The following is a 24,662-nucleotide window of genomic DNA, read 5'->3' on the forward strand; positions in this document are numbered from 1 at the left end:
AGCTGCTTTTTTCGAATCCCCCAGTTGGTCCTGCGTGCCCGTATTAAATGCAACCCAGCCCCGGCCAGCCATCCCCCGGCAACCCCTAAAAGTCAACAAAATGACCCGACAGCTTCTCCCCTTCCCAGGAACTAATACCGCCTTATTTTCCTTGGGGATTGACCAGAATACTAAAGATCTCCTTATCTTTCATTTAAGGCTTAGAGGATGGTCACGTTACCAATCAAGTGCTTTTTTGGCACAAATAACTGTCTCTTTTTGAGGAGTTAAAAGGAGGTCAGTGCTGGAACAAAGCAAGTTTGATCTCTCGAGCTGTTCTCTGCCAGCCAAGCTGTAGCTGCTCCTATTCCCACTTATTGGCCGCCGAGAGCCAGCCCCGGCAAAGTGCTGGCGTTCGAATCAGCAAGAGCAGCCCATAAAACAGCCCGTCCTCGTCTCTCTGACAACTGGGAAGCTCCCAGGTCATATAGGCTGATTTTCTGCCCAAATTGGTATGGTGCATTGGGCAGACAACTTCATCCAGGTAACGAGCGTTCATCTTGTTTGGTGCTTACGTTCACCGTTTGCTTTGCTATTTCTTTGTACGGAAGCATACGTGGCGGTCAGGTCAGCTACGAGGGGAGGACGGAGTTGCGGTGCCTTGGTGCGAGCACGGCACGTACTCGTACGTCTTGCTTCCCGCTTGGCCAAGATTGAAGCCTAGATGTCCTTGAAGCCCGGCAAGGCACCGCGGTGCAGCCCTGCTCTCGCCTCACCGCTCTTTCCAGCCGTTTAATGCCAGAATGCAAAAAGCGAAGTGATAAAACGTCACCACGTAGCTAAAGGTTTCAATAAAGCATGTTTTAAAACCAATAGTTTCAATTCACTAAGTAGTCAAGGATCTCATAATAAAATTTTACAGCATAAAGTTCTGAACACAAAAACGTCATTAAAGTATCCTCAGTACCAGAGATCCACCCATATTTTTCAAAAGCTGTTTGGAATCCATTTGCTCACAGCAACCCTGGCGGTAACTGGATAAAAACATGATTTTTAAGAGCCGGAGCTTGTGTGTCCCTGCTGCTTGTTCCTTATTGAAGCCCTAATCCCGGTTCAGTCCTAGCCGGTTACTATGGAAATGGTTAAATCGGAGCCCAAACAGCGCGACTTCCCCGAAGAAACAAACACAAGGAGCAAAACATTAAAAAACTGAAGTTTAATTAAAATTAAATTCATTATATTGAAAATTAAACACCTCGGTTTATGTCCGTGCCTCCAAAATAAAACCTCACATTTCCAAAAGGAAAGGTATTTTTGATACTATCTTTTTTTGTAATAATTGTGTTGTTTATATAGTAAGCAAGCACAAATATTTCTTCCCTTCAAACAACCCGGAATGACTCCTAAGTGGCTGTGGTTTGCTGGTTTAAACATTCCTATTATCACCATTTCAGACCCTGCGTGTTTGCGTCGCAAACACTGCTGTTAAGCAGCAGAGACTGGCGAAGGTTTCTGGCACACGCTGCCGTCCCCCGGTGACAGCGGCGGCACAGACATTCCCCCGAGGTCACAGCCACCAACTTTTTGCTGAAGAAACCGCGTACGTGAAAACACCCGAGTTTCAATGCGACGCAGCAAGTTTGAGGGGGAAGAAGTAGGCACTTGTGAGTAGGAAGAACAAGACATTTCAACGCCAGAACACTTTTTCAGGCAACAAAGAGCTGGAAAAGCCATGAATAAGCTTCTCCATCCCTATACAGTAGAAACATCACTCGTTCCTTTCCACGCAGGACATTGTCAAAGCAAAATCTAAGCTACGCAGAACAAGAGCACTGGGGGAAGCTGGCCGAACCCCTGCACACACGTAGTCCACCGGTTCCCTCTGATAGCTTTGCCCAACAGACTAACGAAAAACACCGTTTCATGCCAAATTTCCTTGGCATCACTCATTTCGGACAAATTCTTACCATTCTTCTCCAGACCCTGAATAAGTTTAAGATTACATTTCAACTTCCATCGTCACCCCAGGATTTTTCACGACACTGATCCCATCAGGTCACTGCAGCTCGCATCAGCGCAAGATGCTGCTCCAGCGTCGTTACCGATTTTGTTAACGATGGACACGTGCACGCGTTGGTGTCGCCCAGATTAGGTGGTTATTAGAATACTCCTGATGGTTGTTAGAGGTGCTCTGCCACTGCCCGCAAACCTGGCGCCTATGACAAGTCCCCTCCCAGTCCCCGTGCCGAGCATCTCCAGTCATCCTCCCTGTTAATGCAAAATATTCGCGTGAACTTTCCTTCACGTGAACTCGCCCTCTGCAGCGAAGCCACGGCACGCTGCTAAGAAATACCACCGCAACCCTTCGGCGGAAAGGCTCGCACGTTGCGGGAGAAAGGACGGAGCTGCCAATTTGCAAAAGCATCAAAAAATTAACATTGGAGAGGTAAAGCGGTGCTTTTCCAAGGTCTAACATCGCTTCTCCAAAGGAAATATCCACAACCAGAGCCAGGGCCTTAACTGGAGCAAATGCCCATTAGGGACTACTTAACTCCTGGTCTGCGAAGATGGAGGAGGACCATCCATCCTTGAAACGGCAGGGCAAACGTGCTCAGCGCTGGGCCCCGCACCCCAAGGCGGCCATGGAGGGGCTGGAGCATGGCCAGAGCAGGGCAGCGAGGCTGGGGCAGGGGCTGGAGCACAAGGCTGGGGAGGAGCGGCTGGGGGAGCTGGGGGGGCTCAGCCTGGAGAAGAGGAGGCTGAGGGGAGCCCTCATCGCTCTCTGCAACGGCCTGAAAGGAGGCTGGAGCCGGGGGGGTCGGTCTCTGCTCCCCAGGAACAAGCGCTGGGGCGAGAGGGAACGGCCTCAAGCTGCGCCAGGGCAGGGTTGGGGTGGGTGTTAGGAACAATCCCTTCCCCAAAGGGCTGCCAGGCCCTGGCCCAGGCTGCCCCGGGCAGGGGCTGAGTCCCCATCCCTGGGGGGATTGAAAAGCCGGGGAGATGTGGTGCTTGGGGACATGGGTTAGTGGTGGCCTTGGCAGCGCTGGGTTAGCGGTTGGGCTCGAGGATCTTAAGGGTCTTTTCCAACCTTAACGATTCTGTGATTCCGTGATTCTACTCTAAATGCGTTTGAAGATGATGGGCAATAAAGCCTCGCTCCCTAACCCCCACTAATCCGAGTACCGGTACCAGCGATGGAAAGTTTTATGGGTTTGTAGGCTGCGTTCAGAGCCCTGCCACGTTTGAGAGGATACAGCCGGCCCTTCAGAAGACGCGGTGCTGGCAGAGGCAGAGCAGGCCATCACGGCTTGTTCTACCGACGACAAAACAACTTTATTTGAATTTGACAGGTTAATGTGCTTGCAAGAGTCATCCCACCCTCCAGTAAAAGCGGTTGATTTACAGGACACAACACTCAGGAATCAGCTGAATCCCTACCAAAAAAGGGGTTTTAACTCAAGAATTAATTCTGTTTGTGCCAGAGAAACAGCGTGCCTGTTTCAACCCCCATCCCATCTTCTTTACTAAGTCACGTAATTCCTTTCTACTACCCAAGAAAAAGAAAATAACTTTAAAAAACCACCTGTTAGTCATATTTAAGCCAAGAAGCCACCACTGCCTTTAGCTGACGGGGACAAGGTGCCAGTTATCTTCTTGTTCTCCTCTGGGGTGGGAAGGAAGAGAGGGCCAGGCCGGCTTGGTTGGATTTTAGAGGCATTTTGGCGAGTTAATGTGTCACCTCCTTTGCTCTCGGCTAAAAGCAGAAACAAAACCAAATGCTACACACGGGCAGTTTCATTTCTGCAAGGAAGGGGGAAAAAAAAATAAAAAGGAAAAAAAAAAATCAGAAACTACAACCAGGTTTGTGCTTAAACACCGAGACCTTGCTGAAAGGTTAAAGCTTTGCTGTAGCCAAGGAGCTCCACGCGTGAATCCTCCCAATTCCATATTTATATTAAAAAAAAAAAAAAGTTAGACAAACTGCCCAGAGTTTCACAAATGTAAATCACAGCTCCGCACCCGCTAATTAAGCGGTGCCACTTGGGCGCAAGACAAACCTAACTCCGCACTTTCGGAGCTGATGATTAACCTATTTTCTGGAGGTCTCTTTTTTTTACCTCTTCATAAATTAAACAAAAAAGCCCGTTGAAAAGCAAGGCCAGCCGGCCGTGCAGCGAGCCGGCCGCCGCTCCCCAGCTACCCTGCCATGGATTTTCCCTTTGCTTTTTTGCACTTGACTTTCCTCTCCCAGGCAGAAAGATGCTGGGGAAACCTCGCCAGGAGCATCCCATCTTCACGAGTATTATAAATTATTTGCTTGGAGGCTACGAGGGAGCTAAACTTTAAGAGAAAATTCCTCTATAACTAACAGCAACCTTATGATCGCGTAGCGAAAGGACGGCCCGGCAACACACAGCCACTCATTCAGGCTTTTTATGACACACGGTATTTCAGCAATGAGATTTTAATTTCCCCATCCGTGAAATTGGGATGGTTCAGAACCAGCCGAGAGGGATGCCGGGAGGCTAAACGAACACACAGGCTTGGCAAATAACTCAACAATTTCATAGATGGTGCAACCCAGGTATTTACAATCCAGCACCGAAGTAATTGGGCGTCGCGGGGAGACACGGTGTTAATAACTGCAGTTTCTCTCCTCTGTGATTCACACAAGGTCACGGCCACGGGGGACTCTCAAGACACCAAACCGGCCGAGGACAAAACGCTTAATTGAAAAACAAAATAGCTCCTGGCAGAAACACGGACACAAAGCCTCCTTTGAACCCTTCCTTCGCCGCAGGCCGCAATCCTCCGCCGGGCTGCGGGGGATGGCAGGAGAGGGGCAGCACCCACTTCAGGTTTGGGTTGAAAATTCAGTTCAGGGCCTCGTGTTTTTTTGGATAAGGAACAAATATTTTCACTCAAAACTTCGTATCTTTAGTTCATCGAACCGGGAAATAACCAAGCTCTCTGCCCGGTGCTGGGACCCCCAAGTCCTGACCTGCCTCAGACTTGTTTTACAGCACAACAGCGCAACATTCGCTTTTGCAAAGAGCCTGAAACATATGGAAGAAGACAAAATGCTCAAAAGCTGAGCTTTGCATTATTTTTGTCAAAAAGCACAAAATACGAGTGGTCCCCTATATTGGTGTGTCTCTGTTGTTTTTTTTTTTTTTTAAAGAGTCTGACCACCTTTAGAAACGTTTAATCGTTCAGACAGCACGTGAGATGCTGAAACTCCTGCGGTCTCATCGGACGATGGTGCCAGCAGCAAACACGGCCTCGAGCAAACAGCGTGGAAACTTAGCAGGACTATCCGACATGGAAAACGGGCAAAACAAATAGACAGCTAACGGGAGAGAGCGTTACGGGCTCTTCAACAAGCGGTCAGCAAGAACCTCGGCTACTTGGAAAACCGCCTGGAGAAAGGCTGAATTCCCCAGCGCCGCAGGGGGAGCTGCTGCGGGTACCTCCGGGGAAGAGCATCGTGGTCTGAAGGCTCACGCAGCGACGGCCCCGTCGGGAAGAGAAGCAGCGGTGCCTCGCCGTAGGGAGCAGGGTGAGCTCGGATGTATCCGAGAGGATGCACGCCGCAGCTCCGACAAGCACGTTGTGCCGTAGCTGGGTCTAATTTCTACCTCTCTGCAACAGTTCTAAGGCAGGAAGGAGGATAACGTTGTTTTGTGGGGGGGAAAACAAGCCCATTGCCTCAAAAAAAAGGCAAAATGCAGCTTTTGCTGGCCTCGTCTCCAAATTCCTCACACAGCCACAACCAACCAGAAACGACAAGGGAAGGGAGAACGGCTCCTCTTCCACCTGCAAAGTGTGAGGCTGCAGGAGGGAACGAGCACACAGGGATGCCCAAAAGCAAGCACAGCCCGATTAACGCTCAAATCGTGCGGAACCAAAGTGTTTTACCCATCCATCTGCTCTACCGCCGTGCTGAGCAATCCCAGCCGCACGACGTTTGATGCGTTTTGCTGACGAGGTCAATTATGTCACACCGGTCACCAGTGCTGTTCCCCAGGGCTCAGTGTTGGGGCCGGTCCTGTTCAACATCTTCATTGATGATCTGGGCGAGGGGATGGAGGGCACCCTCAGCCAGTTTGCAGGTGCCACCAAGCCGGGTGGCAGTGTCGATCTGCCGGAGGGCAGGGGGCTCTGCAGAGGGCCCTGGCCAGGCTGGGGCCATGGGCCCAGGCCCCGGGGTGAGGGGCAGCGAGGCTCAGGGCCGGGTCCTGCCCTGGGGGCACAGCAACCCCAGGCACCGCTGCAGGCGTGGGGAGGAGCGGCTGGGAGCTGCCCGGCGGGAAAGGGCCTGGGGGTGCTGGTCGACAGCCGCTGGACACGAGCCAGCAGGGTGCCCAGGTGGCCAAGAGGGCCAGTGGCACCCTGGCTTGTGTCAGGAACGGTGTGGCCAGCAGGAGCAGGGCAGGGATCGTCCCCCCGTGCTGGGCACTGGTGAGGCCGCCCCTCGAGTGCTGTGCTCAGCGCTGGGCCCCGCACCCCAAGGCGGCCATGGAGGGGCTGGAGCGTGGCCAGAGCAGGGCAGCGAGGCTGGGGCAGGGGCTGGAGCACAAGGCTGGGGAGGAGCGGCTGGGGGAGCTGGGGGGGCTCAGCCTGGAGAAGAGGAGGCTGAGGGGAGCCCTCATCGCTCTCTGCAACGGCCTGAAAGGAGGCTGGAGCCGGGGGGGTCGGTCTCTGCTCCCCAGGAACAAGCGCTGGGACGAGAGGGAACGGCCTCAAGCTGCGCCAGGGCAGGGTTGGGGTGGGTGTTAGGAACAATCCCTTCCCCAAAGGGCTGCCAGGCCCTGGCCCAGGCTGCCCCGGGCAGGGGCTGAGTCCCCATCCCTGGGGGGATTGAAAAGCCGGGGAGATGTGGTGCTTGGGGCCATGGGTTAGTGGTGGCCTTGGCAGCGCTGGGTTAGCGGTTGGACTCAATGATCTGAAAGGTCTTTTCCAACCTAAACCATACTATGATGCTAAGATTCTATGTCACTCTCTCACCGCCGTCTTTTCAAGAGGCGAGAGTCAGAGATTGAAAAGCTTTTTGTGCCACTGTTACCAATTGCTGCTGGTTTCAGGACGGGAAGGATTCCCCCAGCTTCCCCAGATCCCAGCAGATCCCTGGCTGACTCGTAGCGGGTCGGCAGCCTCCGTGCTGCACTTTATCCATCTGCAACCAACAGCAAGACCGGCCGCCCCTCGAGAGCTGGGGGCTGTGTCAGTGCAATGCAGGTGGGTGCACTGAAGCAAAAAAGCAAGCCCGGGGGAGTCCAGCATCTCCCAAGGAGGAAGAGGAGCACTGCACCGCAGAGAGCGCTTGCTGGAAAACCTCAGTCTCGAGTGCCTTTCAAAGTCATTAAATCAATTCTCCTGGATGCCAGCTCAGTGTATTGTTACTCAAAATTATCCCACCACACTCCATTATTTATACCTGGGCACTGGCTGTCACGGGCTTAAAAATAAATATATCTCACCCAGCTTCCCAGTTCGTCAGCCCCAGCCCGGTGAGAAGCCTCCCCTGAGGCTGGCCTCGCTGGCACGGCCGCCCTGCAGCCCGTCCCCTGTCCCCCGGGGGTGGCCGTGCCAGAGCCCCCCGCATCCCCGTCCTCCGTCCATCCCCGCCAGCCGCACCTTCCCATCGCCGGCGCTCACCTCGCCCCGGGGGAAACCACTTCAAGGACTCACCCTCCCACAAAAATTAAACCAAACCAACCGAACGAAAGGGGGAAAAAAAAAAAAAATTAAAAATAAAAGCCAGTTAGCTTCCTGAACCAGTTCACGGCGGGGTCAAACGCATGCCAGCACAGGCAGCTACAGGCAGGATGCGGCCGCTGTAGGATCAACTCAGACGGGTGTAAAAGGTTGTTAAACTCCAGCCTACAGCCACAGTTTCACAGATGCACAAAAGTCAGGACTTCAAACGAGGGTCCGGCTGTCCTCCTCCCCACCCCTCCTGGTCGCAAGGTCTCCCCGCGAACCAGATCCAGGAATGGAAGCAGAGAGAAACCAAGCATTCCCTTTTTTCCCGCTGGGTTAGTTTTAACCTGGCTCGGGTTGGTTTAAGCCCAGCTCACCGGCGGGAGGGCAGCAAAAGCAGGGAACAGGCAGGACCGCTTTCATCCCCGGTAATGCTGGCTGCACGGCAGCAGCTTGGGAACTCCAGCAAAATATTCATATTTATTTGGCTCCGTTGCACCAAACCTGTCAAACAGCGCGTGGAGGAGACAGCTGTGACTGTCACTGTTTCCAATGATTATGGCAAGGAGCTGTGAATAAGCAGACGGGAATTTGAGCCTTGACTATAACCGCCAACTTTGCGCATCCGTAAGGGAACAAAGAGACCCACCTTCCTACGCAGGCAAGCCTAGCGCCATATCGCGCAGGACCGTCCTCAGCCACGCACGGACAAAACGCTACTCACCAGCAAGCTTCTCCTTCCCATCTTTCCTTTGGGTTGTGTACAACGCTGGTTTAAGTAATTATATATTGGCATTCCTCTACTCCCAGACCTTATTGCCCAGCCTTTTCCTAACCACACGGTCACAAAAGGTTTCCAGAGTGTAAGAAAAAAAAAAAAAACAAATTGTATTTCACACTGGCCGCCAGACAAACAAAATGAGCGTTCAAGAATATATTGCTTTTTGGGTTTTACTATCGACAGTTTTCCCCGTGGATACCAATCAGGCGACACCGCCGCAGCCGGGCTGGCCAAGGACCTCGCTGCAGGCACCAAGAAACACCCGAGATCTCCAGCAAACTCCAGATCCAAATTAACGCCCCCATCTTCCCCACCACCCCGGGGTACGCCAACACGGCTCGGGAGGACCCTCTTCTCTCAAATTCAACAACGTTCACGGGATGGCGATGCAGGGGAGCGCCTCGAGGAACATTTCTCAAGGAGCATTTCCCAAGGTTAGACGACCGACCGACCGCTCCTGGCCGCCCACCGCGCGTGTATTTCTGCCTTGCTGGTGGAAGCACCGTCATTTTGTCTGCAGGCTTCCATCTCCAGCCATTTGAGCACCGCTGCGATAGTTTATTACTTTCCTAATAAAGCCTGAATAGAAATGAAGCCTTTGTAGCCCTAAGTGTGCATTTTATTCTCGCTGTAATAACTTTACTACGCTCTGTTTCCACAGCAACTGTTTTCTCAGCCGCTTGGTACTTTGTCAGGAACGCAAGGCTGCTTTGCTCCACCAAAATAAAAACTAAGCAGAAAACACCCATCCAAGGACGGCAGCGAGCCAAGCCGCCGTGCCACGCACCGGCCTCCAGACGGAGAAACGGTTCGGTTGCCTCGGTCAGAGTCCGACGGCGTTTGCAGATTGACCGACTCTTCGGAACAGCCGGGAAAACGGGTGGAAAGGCTCCCCGTCCGCGGCGACGGCAGGAAAACGCGGCGCAGAGCTACGCCGCGGAGGAAAGGAGCAGCGCCGTGACCTTCCTCCCCCTCCTACCTCTCCTGCCAGCACGGGCAGGCGTGGAGGAGCAGGGAAGCGATCCGGCTGCAAAGCGAAAGCAACGTTAAACAAAAGCTTGGGCTGCGGCCAAAGCAATTTTTCCCCCCCAGTGCGATGCACGACACAGCCGCCGAAGCCTTCGTGCCGGCGCAGAGCGAAGGAGCAGGTGGGAGACCCTTCCTCCCCGCACAAAGGCGGCCTAAAGGTGGTGCAGCCTCGGAGGGAAGGCTCCTGCTTTTTTGCCTCGTTCGAGGCTTTTTGGCCAACGGGGCAGGACAAAGAGCTACGCGGCTCTTGGGCTCGTTAGGTTATTGCATTACGAAGGCTCGGTGCGGAGAAAGGCATCTCCCCCGCTCAGGTGAGCCCGGGCACGGCAGCCGAGCAGGGGCTGAGCCGCGCCGCTCCGGCCTCTCCTCCGCCTCCCGTGTGATGATCTTCACCTCGGTTTTGCTGACGGACACTTTTGGAAAATGAGCAGCATCCCCTTGAGCCACCAGATATTCTGCTTTAAAAGGAGAGGAATACCCAGGTCTTTTACTGGGAAATTACCTAGTAGTGGATCCTGTTATTTAGCTACAGCAATCAAACGCTGTCCCAGAATTTAACAGCAGCAAAGCCCAGCGCAAAAGGAAAAAAAGAAAGCCTGTACATCCAGAACACGCCTGCCCAATAAAGTCTATGATTGCAAATGCTAAATACTACTTTCACAGCAAGGACTCTTTTCCATACAACCGTTCCCCCCCAAGTTACAGAAAAAGTACTGCACCACCCACTTGACCAGCGAAGAAAGCGAGGGAAGGCTGCAAGGAAGGAGAAGGTGGAATTTGAATGCAGGAACTCATATATATATATATCTACGTGCACTTATATTATATGGACAATACTGAAAGACATGCCTACAACAAGCATTTCGACAGAAGCCAGCAGCACAACCATCTGCTCTGCTCCCTTGGAAATTCAAACACTACAGACAAAGGATGCTTATGAAGCCGCCTCATACTCTGCCGTGCCAGCTTAATGGTATTTCAAAGCAGAGATCACCTTATTTGTTTTATTTATTATTCTCTTGTATTGATTTTTACACCTAAATACAACTAAGCATTTTTGGAGAGCTCTCCTTAAGCGGATCTGACAGAGAACCTGAGCAGACATCCACTTTTTGCCTCTTTTCAGCGCCTCCAACGCTCACCTCGGCACAAAATCCCCAGCAGTCCCAAGCAACCTGGATTTTTACAGCACAGGCAAGGCTGTAACCCGGGGCCGAACACCAGTTTCTCCACGGAGCCAGGGGCGTTCCTGTTGTTCACCTCCGTGCCTTGTTCCGCACAAAGCCGTGGGAATAACCTGAAGCTGCCGCCTTTTCGGCACAAAGCCGTCTGCGTCCCAAGAGACGCAGGAACGACAGCAAAATTAAAGGGCTGCACAAGCGCAAACCATCTCCGTTAGCTGCAAGAAACGGGTGAAACGTGGATATTCACAGAACAGATTTTCTTATTTCAGCTTTCCCTGACTTCTGGCAAACAACCTCTGGTCTTAGCCGCTTCACATCGTCTTCCCCACCAGCTCTGATTACACCTTCAAGGTGCTTCGCTGCCCTTCGCTGCCTCCCGTCACGCTACCGAAGGTCACTGGGGTTTTTTGCTTATTAACAACGTCCTTTTTAGCTGTCCTAAATCCACTCAGGAATGCGTTTGCTGCTGAGATCAGCTTTGGATCCCCCATTTCTGCACCACGTTTGCAGCTTAAGGAGTGTGCCTGAAAGTTCACGTTCAGCTCCCTTTCCCTGGCGGCGTTTGTATTTCAAATTATTTCATCTTCCAGATGAAAATACATTACCCTTGAAAGGTTGGTGCTTTATACCAGACGATCTGAGGAGCGGGATGATTTGCACTTGCTGTATTTATGGAACTAAGAGCATGAGGAAAACAAATGTCGAGCCCTAGTTGAAAAAAAAATGATGCTGGGAGTTGTCAAAGGAAATAGAAGCAAATCCGAATAAAGGAAGAGCTTTTAAAAGCTTCAAAAATAGAATCTGAAAGGGAATTAAACACTTACATGGGAGGAAAAGCTTCAAACTGACCTTTAACTACACTGCTCTTGTTCAACAAACACCTCCTTGGGTTTAACCACAATTTACAAAGCCGAAGAGCTCAGGACCATGCTGATGTTGCCTTCCCAGTAACAACCATCAGGCATTGCCTGCAAGAAGAGATGCCAAGCGCAATTCCTGCAGGAATTGCTGTCGGTTCAGGCCTGCTTTCCTCTGGATTTGACTCCTGGGTATGTTCTCCAAGGTTTAATACAGCAGGAGCTCCAATGGAAACATTTTCCACAGTTAAACTTCACAACAAGTCTCCCAGATCGGTTCCCTGATAGCTGGTAACAGCTGAGCTCACACTGAATCTTTTAGTAGGGTGGTAAAAAAAAAATTAAAATAAAAATCTCCTTCTATATCCAACCTCTTTTCCTGAAGCGTGTAGGGGCCTCGTAGCCAGAGAGTGCCCACCCTCCATCGCTCCGGCGCGGAAGCGGTCAACGAGGCCAGCAGCTAGGGAGGACAGACACAACCCTACCAGCCTCGCACCCTCGGGAGAACAGGGTTTCTCTGTTAAAAAATAAAAAGCTACCCACAGCCGGTAATTTAAATAACCTAAAGACCAAGGAGTTACAGAGACAAGTTGATCCATTTGGAGGTTAAACGAGATTTCCCCGACGGAGAGCTCGCGCGTCGCCCGTATCTGCTGTCGCTACCCCGACTCATCCCGCTGGCTCTGCCTTACCCCTCGGAGCTCCCACTCGTTCGGCACGCCGCGCCTTATCAGCGACGGATGAAAAGCGGCTTCGCGTCGGTTATTATTTCCATGGAGCCCATTCAAAAGCTCCAGCAAAAAGGCAACCCGGACGGCACAGCTGGGACTACTGAGCGGTAGATTAAAGGAGCCAAGGTTTTAGCACTGTCTAGTTTGGGTTGAAAAGGAGTGCTTAATCTTTTTTTTATGGGTAGAGATGAAAAGAGAAAAATTATGTAAAAACCCTCTGTCCATTACCATGGCGATGCAAAAGTAAGTCAAGATTAATGAGCATCAGGAAAATCAGATCTCAAACTTTCTGCTGGTTTCTCCTAGGAAAGTTAACCCTCCATTGACAAGATACGCGTGGGGCTCCCGACAGGGTTTATTAGATCACTCTGGCTTCGTGCTAAAAAAAAAAAAAAAGAGGAAAATCATCCGCATGGTCTTTTCAAAGAGTTTGCCTCCGAGTACCAGCTTCTGCCGGGCTGCTCCGCTGGCGGTCTCACAAGGCGGCAAGGGTGCCCGCTGCGAACGGCAAAAAGCAGTATGAAAAACAGGGTCTAAGTCAAGCTGGCTCTGGCCAACGCATCCGCTTGCGCTAGCCTTGGCCCAAGGAACAGCAGCCCAAACGTCCCGGGAGCGGCCCCAACGGCTCAGAAGCACGGGTGGTGGGTGAGGGACGGGGAGGCGATAGCCGTGCTGGAGGGGAAAGGACGTCACGGCTCAGATGGGAGCAGCGATGAGGACTTCTGGTCCTTGTCATGCCCGTATTAGAATCACAGAATCGTTAAGGTTGGAAAAGACCCTTAAGATCCTCGAGTCCAACCGCTAACCCAGCGCTGCCAAGGCCACCACTAACCCATGTCCCCAAGCACCACATCTCCCCGGCTTTTCAATCCCCCCAGGGATGGGGACTCAGCCCCTGCCCGGGGCAGCCTGGGCCAGGGCCTGGCAGCCCTTTGGGGAAGGGATTGTTCCTAACACCCACCCCAACCCTGCCCTGGCGCAGCTTGAGGCCGTTCCCTCTCGTCCCAGCGCTTGTTCCTGGGGAGCAGAGACCGACCCCCCCGGCTCCAGCCTCCTTTCAGGCCGTTGCAGAGAGCGAGGAGGGCTCCCCTCAGCCTCCTCTTCTCCAGGCTGAGCCCCCCCAGCTCCCCCAGCCGCTCCTCCCCAGCCTTGTGCTCCAGCCCCTGCCCCAGCCTCGCTGCCCTGCTCTGGCCACGCTCCAGCCCCTCCATGGCCGCCTTGGGGTGCGGGGCCCAGCGCTGAGCACAGCATTCGAGGGGCGGCCTCACCAGTGCCCAGCACGGGGGGACGATCCCTGCCCCGCTCCTGCTGGCCACACCGTTCCTGACACAAGCCAGGGTGCCACTGGCCCTCTTGGCCACCTGGGCACCCTGCTGGCTCGTGTTCAGCGGCTGTCGACCAGCACCCCCAGGCCCTTTCCCGCCGGGCAGCTCCCAGCCGCTCCTCCCCACGCCTGCAGCGGTGCCTGGGGTTGCTGTGCCCCCAGGGCAGGACCCGGCCCTGAGCCTCGCTGCCCCTCACCCCGGGGCCTGGGCCCATGGCCCCAGCCTGGCCAGGGCCCTCTGCAGAGCCCCCTGCCCTCCGGCAGATCGACACTGCCACCCGGCTTGGTGGCACCTGCAAACTGGCTGAGGGTGCACCACAATCTTCTCGCCCTTCCAAAAAAAGAAAAAGAAAAACCAAAACAAAATGGAAAAGCCAAACAAAATGGAAAAGGATTGCTACAGGTGTCTTCCCAGCACAGAGCTGCTCCATCGGATGAGTCCAATGCTGCCGGCTGCCCTTCCATCTCCGACCTACCGCCATCCAAATCCTCCCCACACATGCCGGGCTTCGCTGCCTCTTCGTCTTTTAGAGAGGCCATAAGCTGAATTTTAGAAAAGGGAAAAATCACCCTGAAACCCTAGAAACTGGCAGGGACAGGGCAGAAGCGGATCCAAAGCTCCTCTCAACCTCTTAACTGCGTTCGGCGTGTGACGGGCTGAACCAGCACGCCTTAAACCTCTCTGCTCGCGGTCTCAGAAAGCCGAATTTGGGAAGTTTCCTCTGAAAACCCTCCTCTCCCGTCGTCCAAATGAACCCAGCAGCAACGTGCCACAGCCCCGTCACCGGCGGCCATGAAGCATTTCCTCTCATTTCAATAGCAGCCACGCACAAGATTATTTCAACAGCTGGATCAAAGGAGCAGACGCAGGTTACAAGCAGCATCCGAGACGACGGTTCCTCTCCTCGGATATCTATTGCTAAAAATAAGTAGCTGTGGGAAAAGTACTTAGCTCCTTGCAAGAAAGATAACGTACGTACTTCTTTATTTCACTCCTCCTTTGCTTCTCTGGTGCTATCCAGAGGAAAAGCCTATCAAATCCTTTACTAAATATACATACAGATATTTTTAACTAAAATAAAATTCCTCCCTAAGCCAAAAGCGTCGGTGGATGACACACACGCTCTATTGGGATGCCTAAACCAACGAAAGGGCCCGTGACCTTCCCCTCTCCCACTCTTTCTGACCAGCACGGTTCTCCCTCATCGTGGATGGATCCCCAAAGCAGCTTAGCTTTTGCAGAGACCTCAATATTTTTAAGAAGCAAGCTCTGATTTACAAAGCGCTTACAGACACGTGGCAGGACGTGCCCGCGGGGAGACCTGACGTTACGTGGCGATTTTAACGGGGTTCGAAGCAAGGCACGCTTCGGCGCACGCCGCGCCCGAGCAAAGCCTTCGCCGAACTCCACGCCGGGCAGACGGGAATGCATCGGAGAACCAGCTTCAAGGGCAACCTGCAGACAAGCGTTTCAGAAATACAAGCAACCACAGTTAATTATCAACCTGCTCAGCAGAACGCTGGGGTTATGGAAATACGGTTTCTTGTGTATTAAGGAGAGGACTTGCAACAAAATTCAAGTTTTCAGATAGGCAGGGACAATGGCTGCCCTTCGACCGGCCAGCGGTGATCAACAGAGCTAGCTCGTGACTCCTTCCCTAGGACAAGGACTCGCTTTCTGCTCCAAACACCGGTTTGGACTGCACCCTCCATTCAGCAAAGCTCCCCAAAAGCTCCAGTCCCATCTGTAGCACAACGATTTTATAGTCCAGGTGGTGCAACCGCTTGCAGCTTTTCACGGGAAGCGCCACGCCGCTGCACGCCTTTTTTAAACCAAAAAATTGCAAAGCACTATTGAAACTCAGCCCATAAGTTCTCCATCCTGAAAATACCCCTAGTTTTGCATATCTCGCTGCTGGTCAAGCTGCTCCAGCTTGCTCCGGCAAGCGCTCGCAGGGCCTCGGTGCGTGCAAACACGGAGTCACCTCCAGCCGGGTAGCGTTAAACAGATTCAGGAGACCTTGCCCTCCCATTTTGCTTCAAAACGCAGAGGCATGCAATAATCAGGAACAGCTAAACTAAAAACACTAAATACAGTTGTCCTAAGCTAAAGCTTAAACTGAGCAAAACTTTTTCTTCAGCTAAAAAAAAAAAGTCTTTCTGAGAAATGCAAACAGAACGTTTTAATCTGATTTTTCAGTCATTAGGCAAGGAAAAAAAAAAAGACATAGCAGATTATCAGGGCTTTATCACACGATACTGCAAGGATAAAGCCTCAGCGCCATCATCACCATCAGCACAAGGAGACTCGGGCAAAGAGAGCGCTGCGGACCAGTTCAACACTCACGTAGTCCGTACTCGGTCATTTGAAAAATAAAAGCCATTACAGAGAATCCCGAACGCCTTCCTTTGGGACAGGTCCGCAACACGCGGTAGAGTGTATTTAGGAAAAGGCTGTACCCGCTTTCCCCCGGCTGCGGGATCTCGGGAGCTGGAACCGTTTGTTATTTAAAACAAAACAAAACAACCTTAAACTTGAAAAGACTGACATCACTGCGCGACCTTTCGCAAGGCTCCCTGCAAAAACTTGGTGGGGTTTTCCTGCTAATTGAAGGCGGCAGTGAAAACACGAGCTACGCGCCAGTTAGATAAGCCGCCGGCTTCAGAAAGACTTTTTTTTAAACGTCGGTAAGCTGGCAGAAAACGTGCACAGCCCCGTTAACGACCACGGTACGTCCCTGTGCGCTTCCTCTCCTCCGGCACAGCAGAAAGCTCACCTTCCAGGCTGCTCCCACCGCCTTTGCACTTGACTCTCCAGTGCCTTCTAGGTAACAGGATACCGCAGGGGTATTTGTCGGATTCACTTTCCTTGGTTTGAGGTTTTTTTGAGGGTATAAAACAGGGAGAGATGATCGTTCAATTTGCAGGACTCACAGAAACAGTAAAAACGCTCGTACAAAGCAAAAAAAACCCCATCCTGGCTGAGCCTGCGTGGGCCAGGCTTAACCCAAAGAAATAAAAACAGTCTGCAATAATACCCGACACCCTGGTTGCTCAGAAGCACCACGCAGGTCAGACTAAAAGACGGGGTTCGGGCGTTTCAGCTGCACGCTGGCAACTCAGAGGCGAGCGGCCGCGACGGAGCAGGCTGGGCAGCCGCCCGCGGGGCTTGTACGCGGGGCAAGCAACTGCTGCGGGGTGGTTTGATGTGATTTTCTTCAGGGGAAAGGAAAAAACGAGGGGAAAGCTTGCAAACTAAGATTACAGTTACACAATTCAAAAGTATATTTTTTGCTAGAACAGGAAGCAATATTCAATACGCCAACAAGTCCGAATCCACCATTTGATTGCTTGCCGCTGAAAGACAATTTTATGTAAATTTTGGAGGGAAACGGCCTCTCTGATACCGTATCTGATCCTCGACATTGCAACCTCCGCCGATGCCAAGGCCGTACGCTGAGGCTGGGAATCCAGCATCAGCTTGCATACTGTTTTAATCATATTTGTATAAGCAAGTGGCAACTGGTATTTCTCAAATGTAAATTATGCCCAGAACAAACTTTCTATTGAGTAAAATCCCCGTTTGCTGCCGATCAGTAAAAGGCAGTGCAAGAGGTCGGGTAAGCACAGCAGAAGGCACAGTTGTTGAGTTTTTCCATGTCTGGATATTACCTCACTCATTTCCTCACTGACTGGGAAAAAACGAGCATCACCTTCACGCAAAAACGGAGCGCACGGTGCGAGCGGCGGCGAAGTCCTGAACTGAAGGAGGCTCCTTGTTGGATCTTAAGTACCCGTTCCCTAAACGTACAGAAACGCAGCAGAAAGCGCAGCACCTTCTCTCCCGCAAACGCCAGCAGCGGCTTTCGACAGCGGCAAGCGCGGATCGGCAGGTCCCCTCTTCTCCCCACGCCCTCGGCCAGGGTTTGGGCTGTTGCAAGCACCGCAAAGGGCTTAGGAAAGACCTGACTGGTTAGATGACAGCGTTTGCAGGTGAGATGGCTCACAAGAAAACCCAACAACGTCTGGTAGAAGGGTTGTAAAATCACGCCTAAGCGAGCAATGAGACGACGGGTGAAATTCAGAGCCTGGTGTAAAGCAACGCGCACGGGGGGCAAAAATAATTCTGGTTACGCGTGCGCAGGGAGCGGGCTCCCAAGGAGCTTCGCTGCTGGGGAAAGGGCTTGGTTGAGACTGATAGGAGTGGAAAATGTAGAAGAGCTTTGACGGTTGAAGGCAGGCTGATGTGGCCAAAGTGAGAATATAGAATAAAAAAAACAAAACAGTAGGAAATGGTGTGGCAGCGCTGTGAGCCCACGAGTGCCCCGCGTCCCGAGCCAGGCACACAGCCCCACATCCCCTCGCGGCAACGGGCATCCCGGCACACCAGGCAAAGTCACCGAGGTCATTCCGAGAGGTTTGTGTACAAAGAGAGGCTTCACAGACCACAGCTTGAATCTGGAAGAGAGAGCGAGAGCACTCCAAAATCCTAAACATGAACACGGAACGACTATTTTGTGTTTCTCACCAGGGCTGCGTGGGAGAGCACCCAAGGCAACTTCCATTTAATGGGTTTAAAACCAAAGGAGGTAGTTTTGTCATTAAATGGCGGAAATCAGGAGGCTGCAAAAGCCAAAAGTAAAATGGGATTTAGAAAGGCTCGGACAAACTTACCAGGACAGATCTACCAGGAGCCATCACGGACTACCAGGCGCTACCCTCGAAGGCGCGCCGGTACTGCACGAGACACCACTCGTGGAAAAGAAGTACAAACACCTTTAGCCCTCACAGGGACCGAGTCAGAAAATCTCACCCAAAATTTTAAAAAAACGTAGCGATAAAGCAGCTGAGAACACCACCGCGTGTGCTACGCCCTCCACGACCGCTCCATCTCGCTCCCTCTACATTTGCCAGACAGGACAGAAAAGAAAGGAAAGGGCTTTTCTTTCAGAAGGAGCTTTTCTTTTCAACTGCTTTTCTTCTCGGTAAGGCTGGGCGCGGGGCTGTATCCCCCCTTCCCCTTTCGGAAAGCTCAGCTCTCCGATAATAACGAACGTCTCAAGGCAAGAGAGACGGCGGAACACGCTTGGCCTGCCCACCAAAGTCCCGGCTCCCGTTAATAACCCCAAGAGAAGGTCCCTCAGGGGAAGGACAGGACATCTTCCCACGTTACTGGACCGTGCTAACCTGGATCAACAAATTCAGGATGATGTGGCAGAAGGGGAGCAGCGCCGGCACCGCCTTACTAGCCCAAAGGAGGAGAATTAAAGCAATGCCAGGACGTGCCAAGACACGCTGCAGCGCGGCCGCCTTCCTCGGTAGGCGCTGCCGAGGTATTAATTGCTCAGTTGCTCAGGTTTAATCCATCCTTCTTTCACCCCCAACAAAAAATAACATCTCTACTTTAATATCCTGAGCTCAGTGTTTACGGAGGCAACAGGGACAGCCAGGTAAAATAACTGGAGATTTTTGGGCGAGGATTCAACCCATCACAAAACTTTTCAGATAAACTCCTCGAGAACCGATCCCTGCTCTTTTGCTGCCGGCAGCACCTTCTGCGACACACGATTTACAAAAACCACCGCCAATTCCTCCGAGGCCGAGCGAGGAGCCTGCCGCACCATCCGCAGCGCACGCATCCCAGGAAAAATTCCCAATTTACGGACCCGCTTGGCCCTGGCTTTGCTCAGGCAACACAACCGGTTCCTCAGCATCCTCAAGCCTGGGCTAAAGGCACTCGGGTCTCGACGTCGCTATGGAAGAGAAGTTTAAGGCCCAGAAAGCGCCGGAGGAACCCAACGTGGTATTAATTAGCGCCGGGGCGAATCTCCGTTTTCACCCTCGCTACCAGGCTGCGGCCTGGGTTTCAGCGATGACGGGGGGGACAGGGGAGAAAATGTGGAAAAATCAAGAGGTTTAATCACACGAGGGGAGGTTTTTATAGCAAAGACCAGGGGCAGAAGAGAAAAGCAAGAGGAAGCCCGAGGCCGGGCAGGCCACGGGGCCTCACGGAGCCACCACGGACCCCATGCAAGCGCCCCTGAACCCCCACCCCGACCACCGCCCCCCCAGACCCTCCCGTCCCCCCAAAACTCCCCCTTCGCCCCCTCCCCTCTGCCCCAGACCCCTCCCTGCCCCCGGGACCCCCCTCCAACCTCTCTCCCCACCCCCAGGCCTCGCTGCCGGCTGCCCCTTCCCCTCCCACCCCACACCCCTGCCCCCCAGCCTCTCCTACCCCCCCAAACCCCATACTCCCCAGTCTCCCCTACACCTGTAACTTCTCCCCCAGGTTCTCTGCCCCCCACATCCCCAGTAATTACAGACCCGCCTCACACCCTCCGCCCCCCGCCATCCCCAGACCCTCTACGGCCCCCCAGCATCCTCAGGCCCACTCCAGTCCTTCATACCCCTCTACCTCCCACCCCACACCGCCATTCCCCCACCGACCTGAAGCGTTCGCTGCCGCAGAGCCCTCAGCCTCTCCCGCCGCCGCCGAGCCTCCTCTTCCAGCCTCCCCAAAGCCGGGCCGCCCGCCGTTTCCTCCGCTTCTACCCCACCACCGGGCGCCGCCATCTTCCTCCCTCTCCCCTACGCGCCGTACAACGCCACTGCGCATGCGGAGCAGGTGCGGCCCATCGAGCGCCGAGCGCATCGATAGGTTAAAAGGCGGGGGGGGGGGGCGCGCGCGCCGCGCAACTTGGGGGGGGCATAAAAAATTAAAAATAAAATTAAAAAAAAAATGTAAGAAGGGAAATGAACGGTAAATCTGCATTCTCTGCGCTGCTAGGTTTATTCCTATGGTCTCCCAGGGCGCGCAAGGCTTAGCTGGTTTAATTGGGGGGGGGGATAATTGGGGGGCGGGGGGATTTTACCTTCCGCACCCCCCATTTTACCTTCCCCCCCCCGGCAGCCCTTTGGGCTGCCGGGGGGGGGAAGGTAAAATGGGGGGTGCAGGGGTCGCCCCCCATCCCAGCAGCAGGTGCCCGGTGGCGGGGGGGGGCGGTGACAGGGGCCCCCCCGTACCTGGGGGAGGGCCCGGTGATGGCGGGGGGGGGTAGGGGGGGGGGCGGAGCTGCCAGCCGTTCCGTTCCGTACCGAGCCGTGCCGGCCCGGCATGGCTTCCCGGGAGCGGCTGTACGAGCTGTGGATGCTTTACTTCGCTAAGGTGAGGTCGGCACCGGAGACCCCCCCCCCGCCCCCCCGCCCTTCGCTTCATTTTGGGGGGGGGCAGCACCCCTTTACCCCCACACCCCCTCTATGGGGGGGGGGCTATGAGCCCTGCCTGCACCCTGCTGCCTGCACCCTGCTGCCTGCACCGGGAAGGGGGGGGGGGGCTGCACTTGGGGGGCACCGGACCCCCCCCCCCCCGCCGCATCCCGCCTCCGCACCCCCCCTTATACCCAGCGTTAAGGGGGGGGGGTTCCCCTGTGCCCCCCCCCCCCGGGTCCTTGTGCCCCCCCGCCGCGGTGACATTGGGCATCGGGAGCAAAGGGAGGGGGGGTCCTGCTTTGGGGGGGGTCTTGCTCAGGGGGACCCCCCCCCGTGCATCCTATTTCCCTCTGCTCCAGCAGCTCCGGCCGGGGGGGGGGGGGCGGGTCTGGGAACGGGGGGGTCCTCAGGGAACAGGGGGGGGTCCCCAGCCAGCAGCGTGCGGGGACCCCCCCCCCGTCCCACCCCGAGTGTCCCTGCCACTTCGTTATCTCCTTCATCATCCCCGCCCCCGGAGGCGAGGAGCCCCCCGCCCCGCGGGCTGGGGCGCCCGGCCGCCGCGTTGGGGCGAAGGGCGTCACTTCTACCCCAAAACCCCGCTGCGTCCCCGACGCGGGGCCGGGGACCCCAGGAGGGACGGGGACCCCGCTCCCAGCTGCGGCTGTCACCTCGTCCAGCCCCGCCGCGGCCCCCGGGACCCACCGGCCCGTCCGCACCCCAAAACGAAGCCGCCCCGCACCCCCCTTTTGCTCAGTCCCGGGCAAAGGGGTTGAAGCATCTTCGGGGTCCCCTCGGCCATGGGTGCCGCCACCCCCCCGAGCGACCCCGGGCCCGTTCTGGCCCCCACGCGAAATAAAACCAAAATAAATTGATTAAATTGTGGAAGCAGGTGCCGAGAGACGGCACCGGACGGATGGACGGACGGACGGACGGATGGGGAACCGGGCCGGGCCGGAGCCGAGTGGTGCCGGCACCACGGCTGGGTTGGGGGTACCCGCCGCTGGGGGTGGGGGTGGGTGGGAAGGACCCCCAAATTGTCACTGGGGGCAAAACGGCTTTGGTGGGACGGGTCCTGGGGGGCTGGTACAGGGGACGCGTGCCACGCCGGCGGGTGGGCACGGTCGTACGGGGGACGCGTGCCATGCTGGCCGGTGGGCATGGTCGTATAGGGAATACGTGCCACGCCGGCGGGTGGGCACGGTCGTATGGGGGACGCGTGCCACGCCGGCCAGTGGGCACGGTCGTATGGGGGACGCGTGCCATGCTGGCCAGAGGGCACGGTCACACGGGGGGCTTATACAAGGGACATGTGCCACGCTGGCGGGTGGGCACGGTGGTACGGGGACATGTGCCACACCGTTTTGGTGTTTGTGCTGGCACGGGGACACGTGCTGTGCCATCGAGGTGTCCGTGGCTGTATGGGGACACGTGCCATGCCGTGGGGGTGTCCATGGTCATATGGGGACACGTGCCATGCCATGCCGTCGGGGTGTCCATGGTCATATGGGGACATGTGCCATGCCGTCGAGGTGTCCGTGGTCATATGGGGACATGTGCCATGCCGTCGAGGTGTCCGTGGCTGTATGGTGACACGTGCCATGCCATGCCGTGGGGGTGTCCATGGTCATATGGGGACACGTGCCATGCCGTCGAGGTGTCCGTGGTTGTGTGGGGACATGTGCCACGCCGTTGGGGTATGCGTGCTCATACAGGGGACACGTGCCACGCCGTCGGGTGTGCAGGGACACGTGCCATGCCGTCAGGGTGTGCAAGCTCGTGCAAAGGACACCTGCCGTGCCACCAGGGTGTGCGTGGTCGTACGGGGCCACGTGCCATGCTGTTGGGGTGTTCACACCCGGACAGGGACAGGTGCCGCGCCATCGGGTGTGTGTGGTGGTACGGGGACACGCGCCGTGCCATCGGGTGTGCGTGGTGGTATGGGGACACGCGCCGTGCCATCGGGGTGTGTGTGGTGGTATGGGGACACGCGCCGTGCCATCGGGGTGTGCGTGGTGGTACGGGGACACGCGCCGTGCCATCGGGTGTGTGTGGTGGTACGGGGACATGTGCCGTGCCATCGGGGTGTGCGTGGTGGTATGGGGACACGCGCCGTGCCATCGGGTGTGTGTGGTGGTACGGGGACATGTGCCGTGCCATCGGGGTGTGCGTGGTGGTATGGGGACACGCACCGTGCCATCGGGTGTGTGTGGTGGTACGGGGACACGCGCCGTGCCATCGGGGTGTGCGTGGTGGTACGGGGACATGTGCCGTGCCATCGGGGTGTGCGTGGTGGTATGGGGACACGCGCCGTGCCATCGGGTGTGCGTGGTGGTACGGGGACACGCGCCGTGCCATCGGGGTGTGCGTGGTGGTATGGGGACACGCGCCGTGCCATCGGGTGTGCGTGGTGGTATGGGGACATGTGCCACGCTGTTGGGGTGCGCGTGGTCATGTGGGGACAGGTGCCACCCCACTGGGGTGCGCGTGGTCGTACGTGACATGGTGTTGGTGTGCGTGGTCATACGGGGACACGTGCGGTGCCGTCGGGGTGTGCAAGCTTGCGCAGGGGTGCCTGCGCCGCTGTCGGGGTGTGCGCACTCGCACGGGGACACGTCCCGTGCCACCGGTGTGCACACGCTCCCTTGGGGACACACGCTGCGCCAGCAGGCTGCGTGCTGCCGCTCGGGGACGCGGGACACGCTGTCAGGGTGTGCGCCCTTGCACGGTGACTGTGCCACGCTGTCGGGGTGTGCCTGCTCCCCGTGCCACACCGACGGGGTGGCCATGTCACCTCTGAGAGGCACCGGGGCCGAGGCAGGACCTCGGTGTCACCTCCCCAGCCGGGTCACGCTGCAAAACCATGCTGGCCTTCGTCGTGGTGACGTCCCCAAGCACCCGGCGAGGACAAAGCTGGCAGGACGCGTCCCCGGCCCGCGTCAACCTTTTGCTGTCCCGCTGCCGGGCTTGTTTTGAGGCTTGAGCCCAGGGCAGCGGGTGATGCCACCGGTCTGAGCGTCACCTCGATGGCAGTGTCCCCTGTCGTCGTCCCCCTTCCCCGGCTGGCGAGCTCTGATGAGGGCTGCGCGCCAGGAGCGGATGCGTTATCTGCGGTGGCTTTAAAATAGGGCAGAGCTCACGTCACCGCGCCGCCGGCGCTGGCAGGGGACAGGGGTGTCCCCAGGGGTGTCCCACGGGGTGGCCGTGCCGTGGATGGTGCCGGCCATGTTGTCCCACGCCAGCCGGGGGGGCTGGCAGGGTGGCAGGGACCCCGGTGGGGTCCCACCGCCGGGACCCTCGGTGTCACCCCGTGGGACTCAATAGCAGGGAGGTGACAACCCGGTGGCTTTGCCACCGTCACTTTTGGGGGGGTCGGGAGCTCTCAGCAGCGCCGGTGAGGTGCCGGCACAGCGTTCCCAGGCGGCACCGCGCCGGCTGAGCCCAGAAGCCACCCAACAGGCTCTGCCAGCCGGCAACCGGCTGGGATGGGCACCGGCGGGGGCGGCCGCCGGCACCGGCCCGGTGAGCGCCGCGCCGGGATGGGACGCCGGCAGCGGGTGGGTGCAAGGGGGAATGTTCGGAGGGGGAGGGATGCTGAGAACTGGCAAGCTCAGTGCACCCCGGCTTTGGTTGCCCCGATGGGGGGGACGACAGCAGGATTTGGCTCGTGTTTTCGGCACAATCCGGTTATCCCCGGTGTTTGAAACCAGCCGGGCCGGAGCTTCGTGTCCGTGTCATGTGCCGACTCCGACGGCGATGCCCATCATCCCGCCTGCCCCATCGCCACCACCGTCACCTCGACCGCGTCCCCGGCCCATCCCAGAGCTGCTGGGTGGGCGCGCGGGGCCGGGGGACAACCGCCGGCAC

The 24,662-nt window shown here is 55.9% G+C and overlaps 2 protein-coding genes across 5 annotated transcripts in view; one reads left to right on the forward strand and one right to left on the reverse strand.

The window, feature by feature from the left end:
• CCDC12 (coiled-coil domain containing 12) overlaps nt 1-20,181 on the reverse strand; it is a 52,342-nt gene extending 32,161 nt beyond the window's left edge. For all 3 annotated transcript variants that reach the window (XM_082312491.1, XM_082312492.1, XM_082312490.1), the window contains exon 1: nt 20,037-20,181. In XM_082312491.1, the coding sequence (XP_082168617.1) occupies nt 20,037-20,162 (126 nt within the window). In that variant the 5' untranslated portion in view covers nt 20,163-20,181. The remainder of the gene's footprint in view (nt 1-20,036) is intronic.
• A 508-nt stretch (nt 20,182-20,689) lies between these two features.
• NBEAL2 (neurobeachin like 2) overlaps nt 20,690-24,662 on the forward strand; it is a 30,327-nt gene continuing 26,354 nt past the window's right edge. For both annotated transcript variants that reach the window (XM_082330778.1, XM_082330779.1), the window contains exon 1: nt 20,690-20,754. In XM_082330778.1, the coding sequence (XP_082186904.1) occupies nt 20,704-20,754 (51 nt within the window). In that variant the 5' untranslated portion in view covers nt 20,690-20,703. The remainder of the gene's footprint in view (nt 20,755-24,662) is intronic.

The sequence above is a fragment of the Platalea leucorodia genome (genome assembly GCF_965183815.1).
Source record: "Platalea leucorodia genome assembly, chromosome: 1".
NCBI lineage: Eukaryota > Metazoa > Chordata > Aves > Pelecaniformes > Threskiornithidae > Platalea > Platalea leucorodia.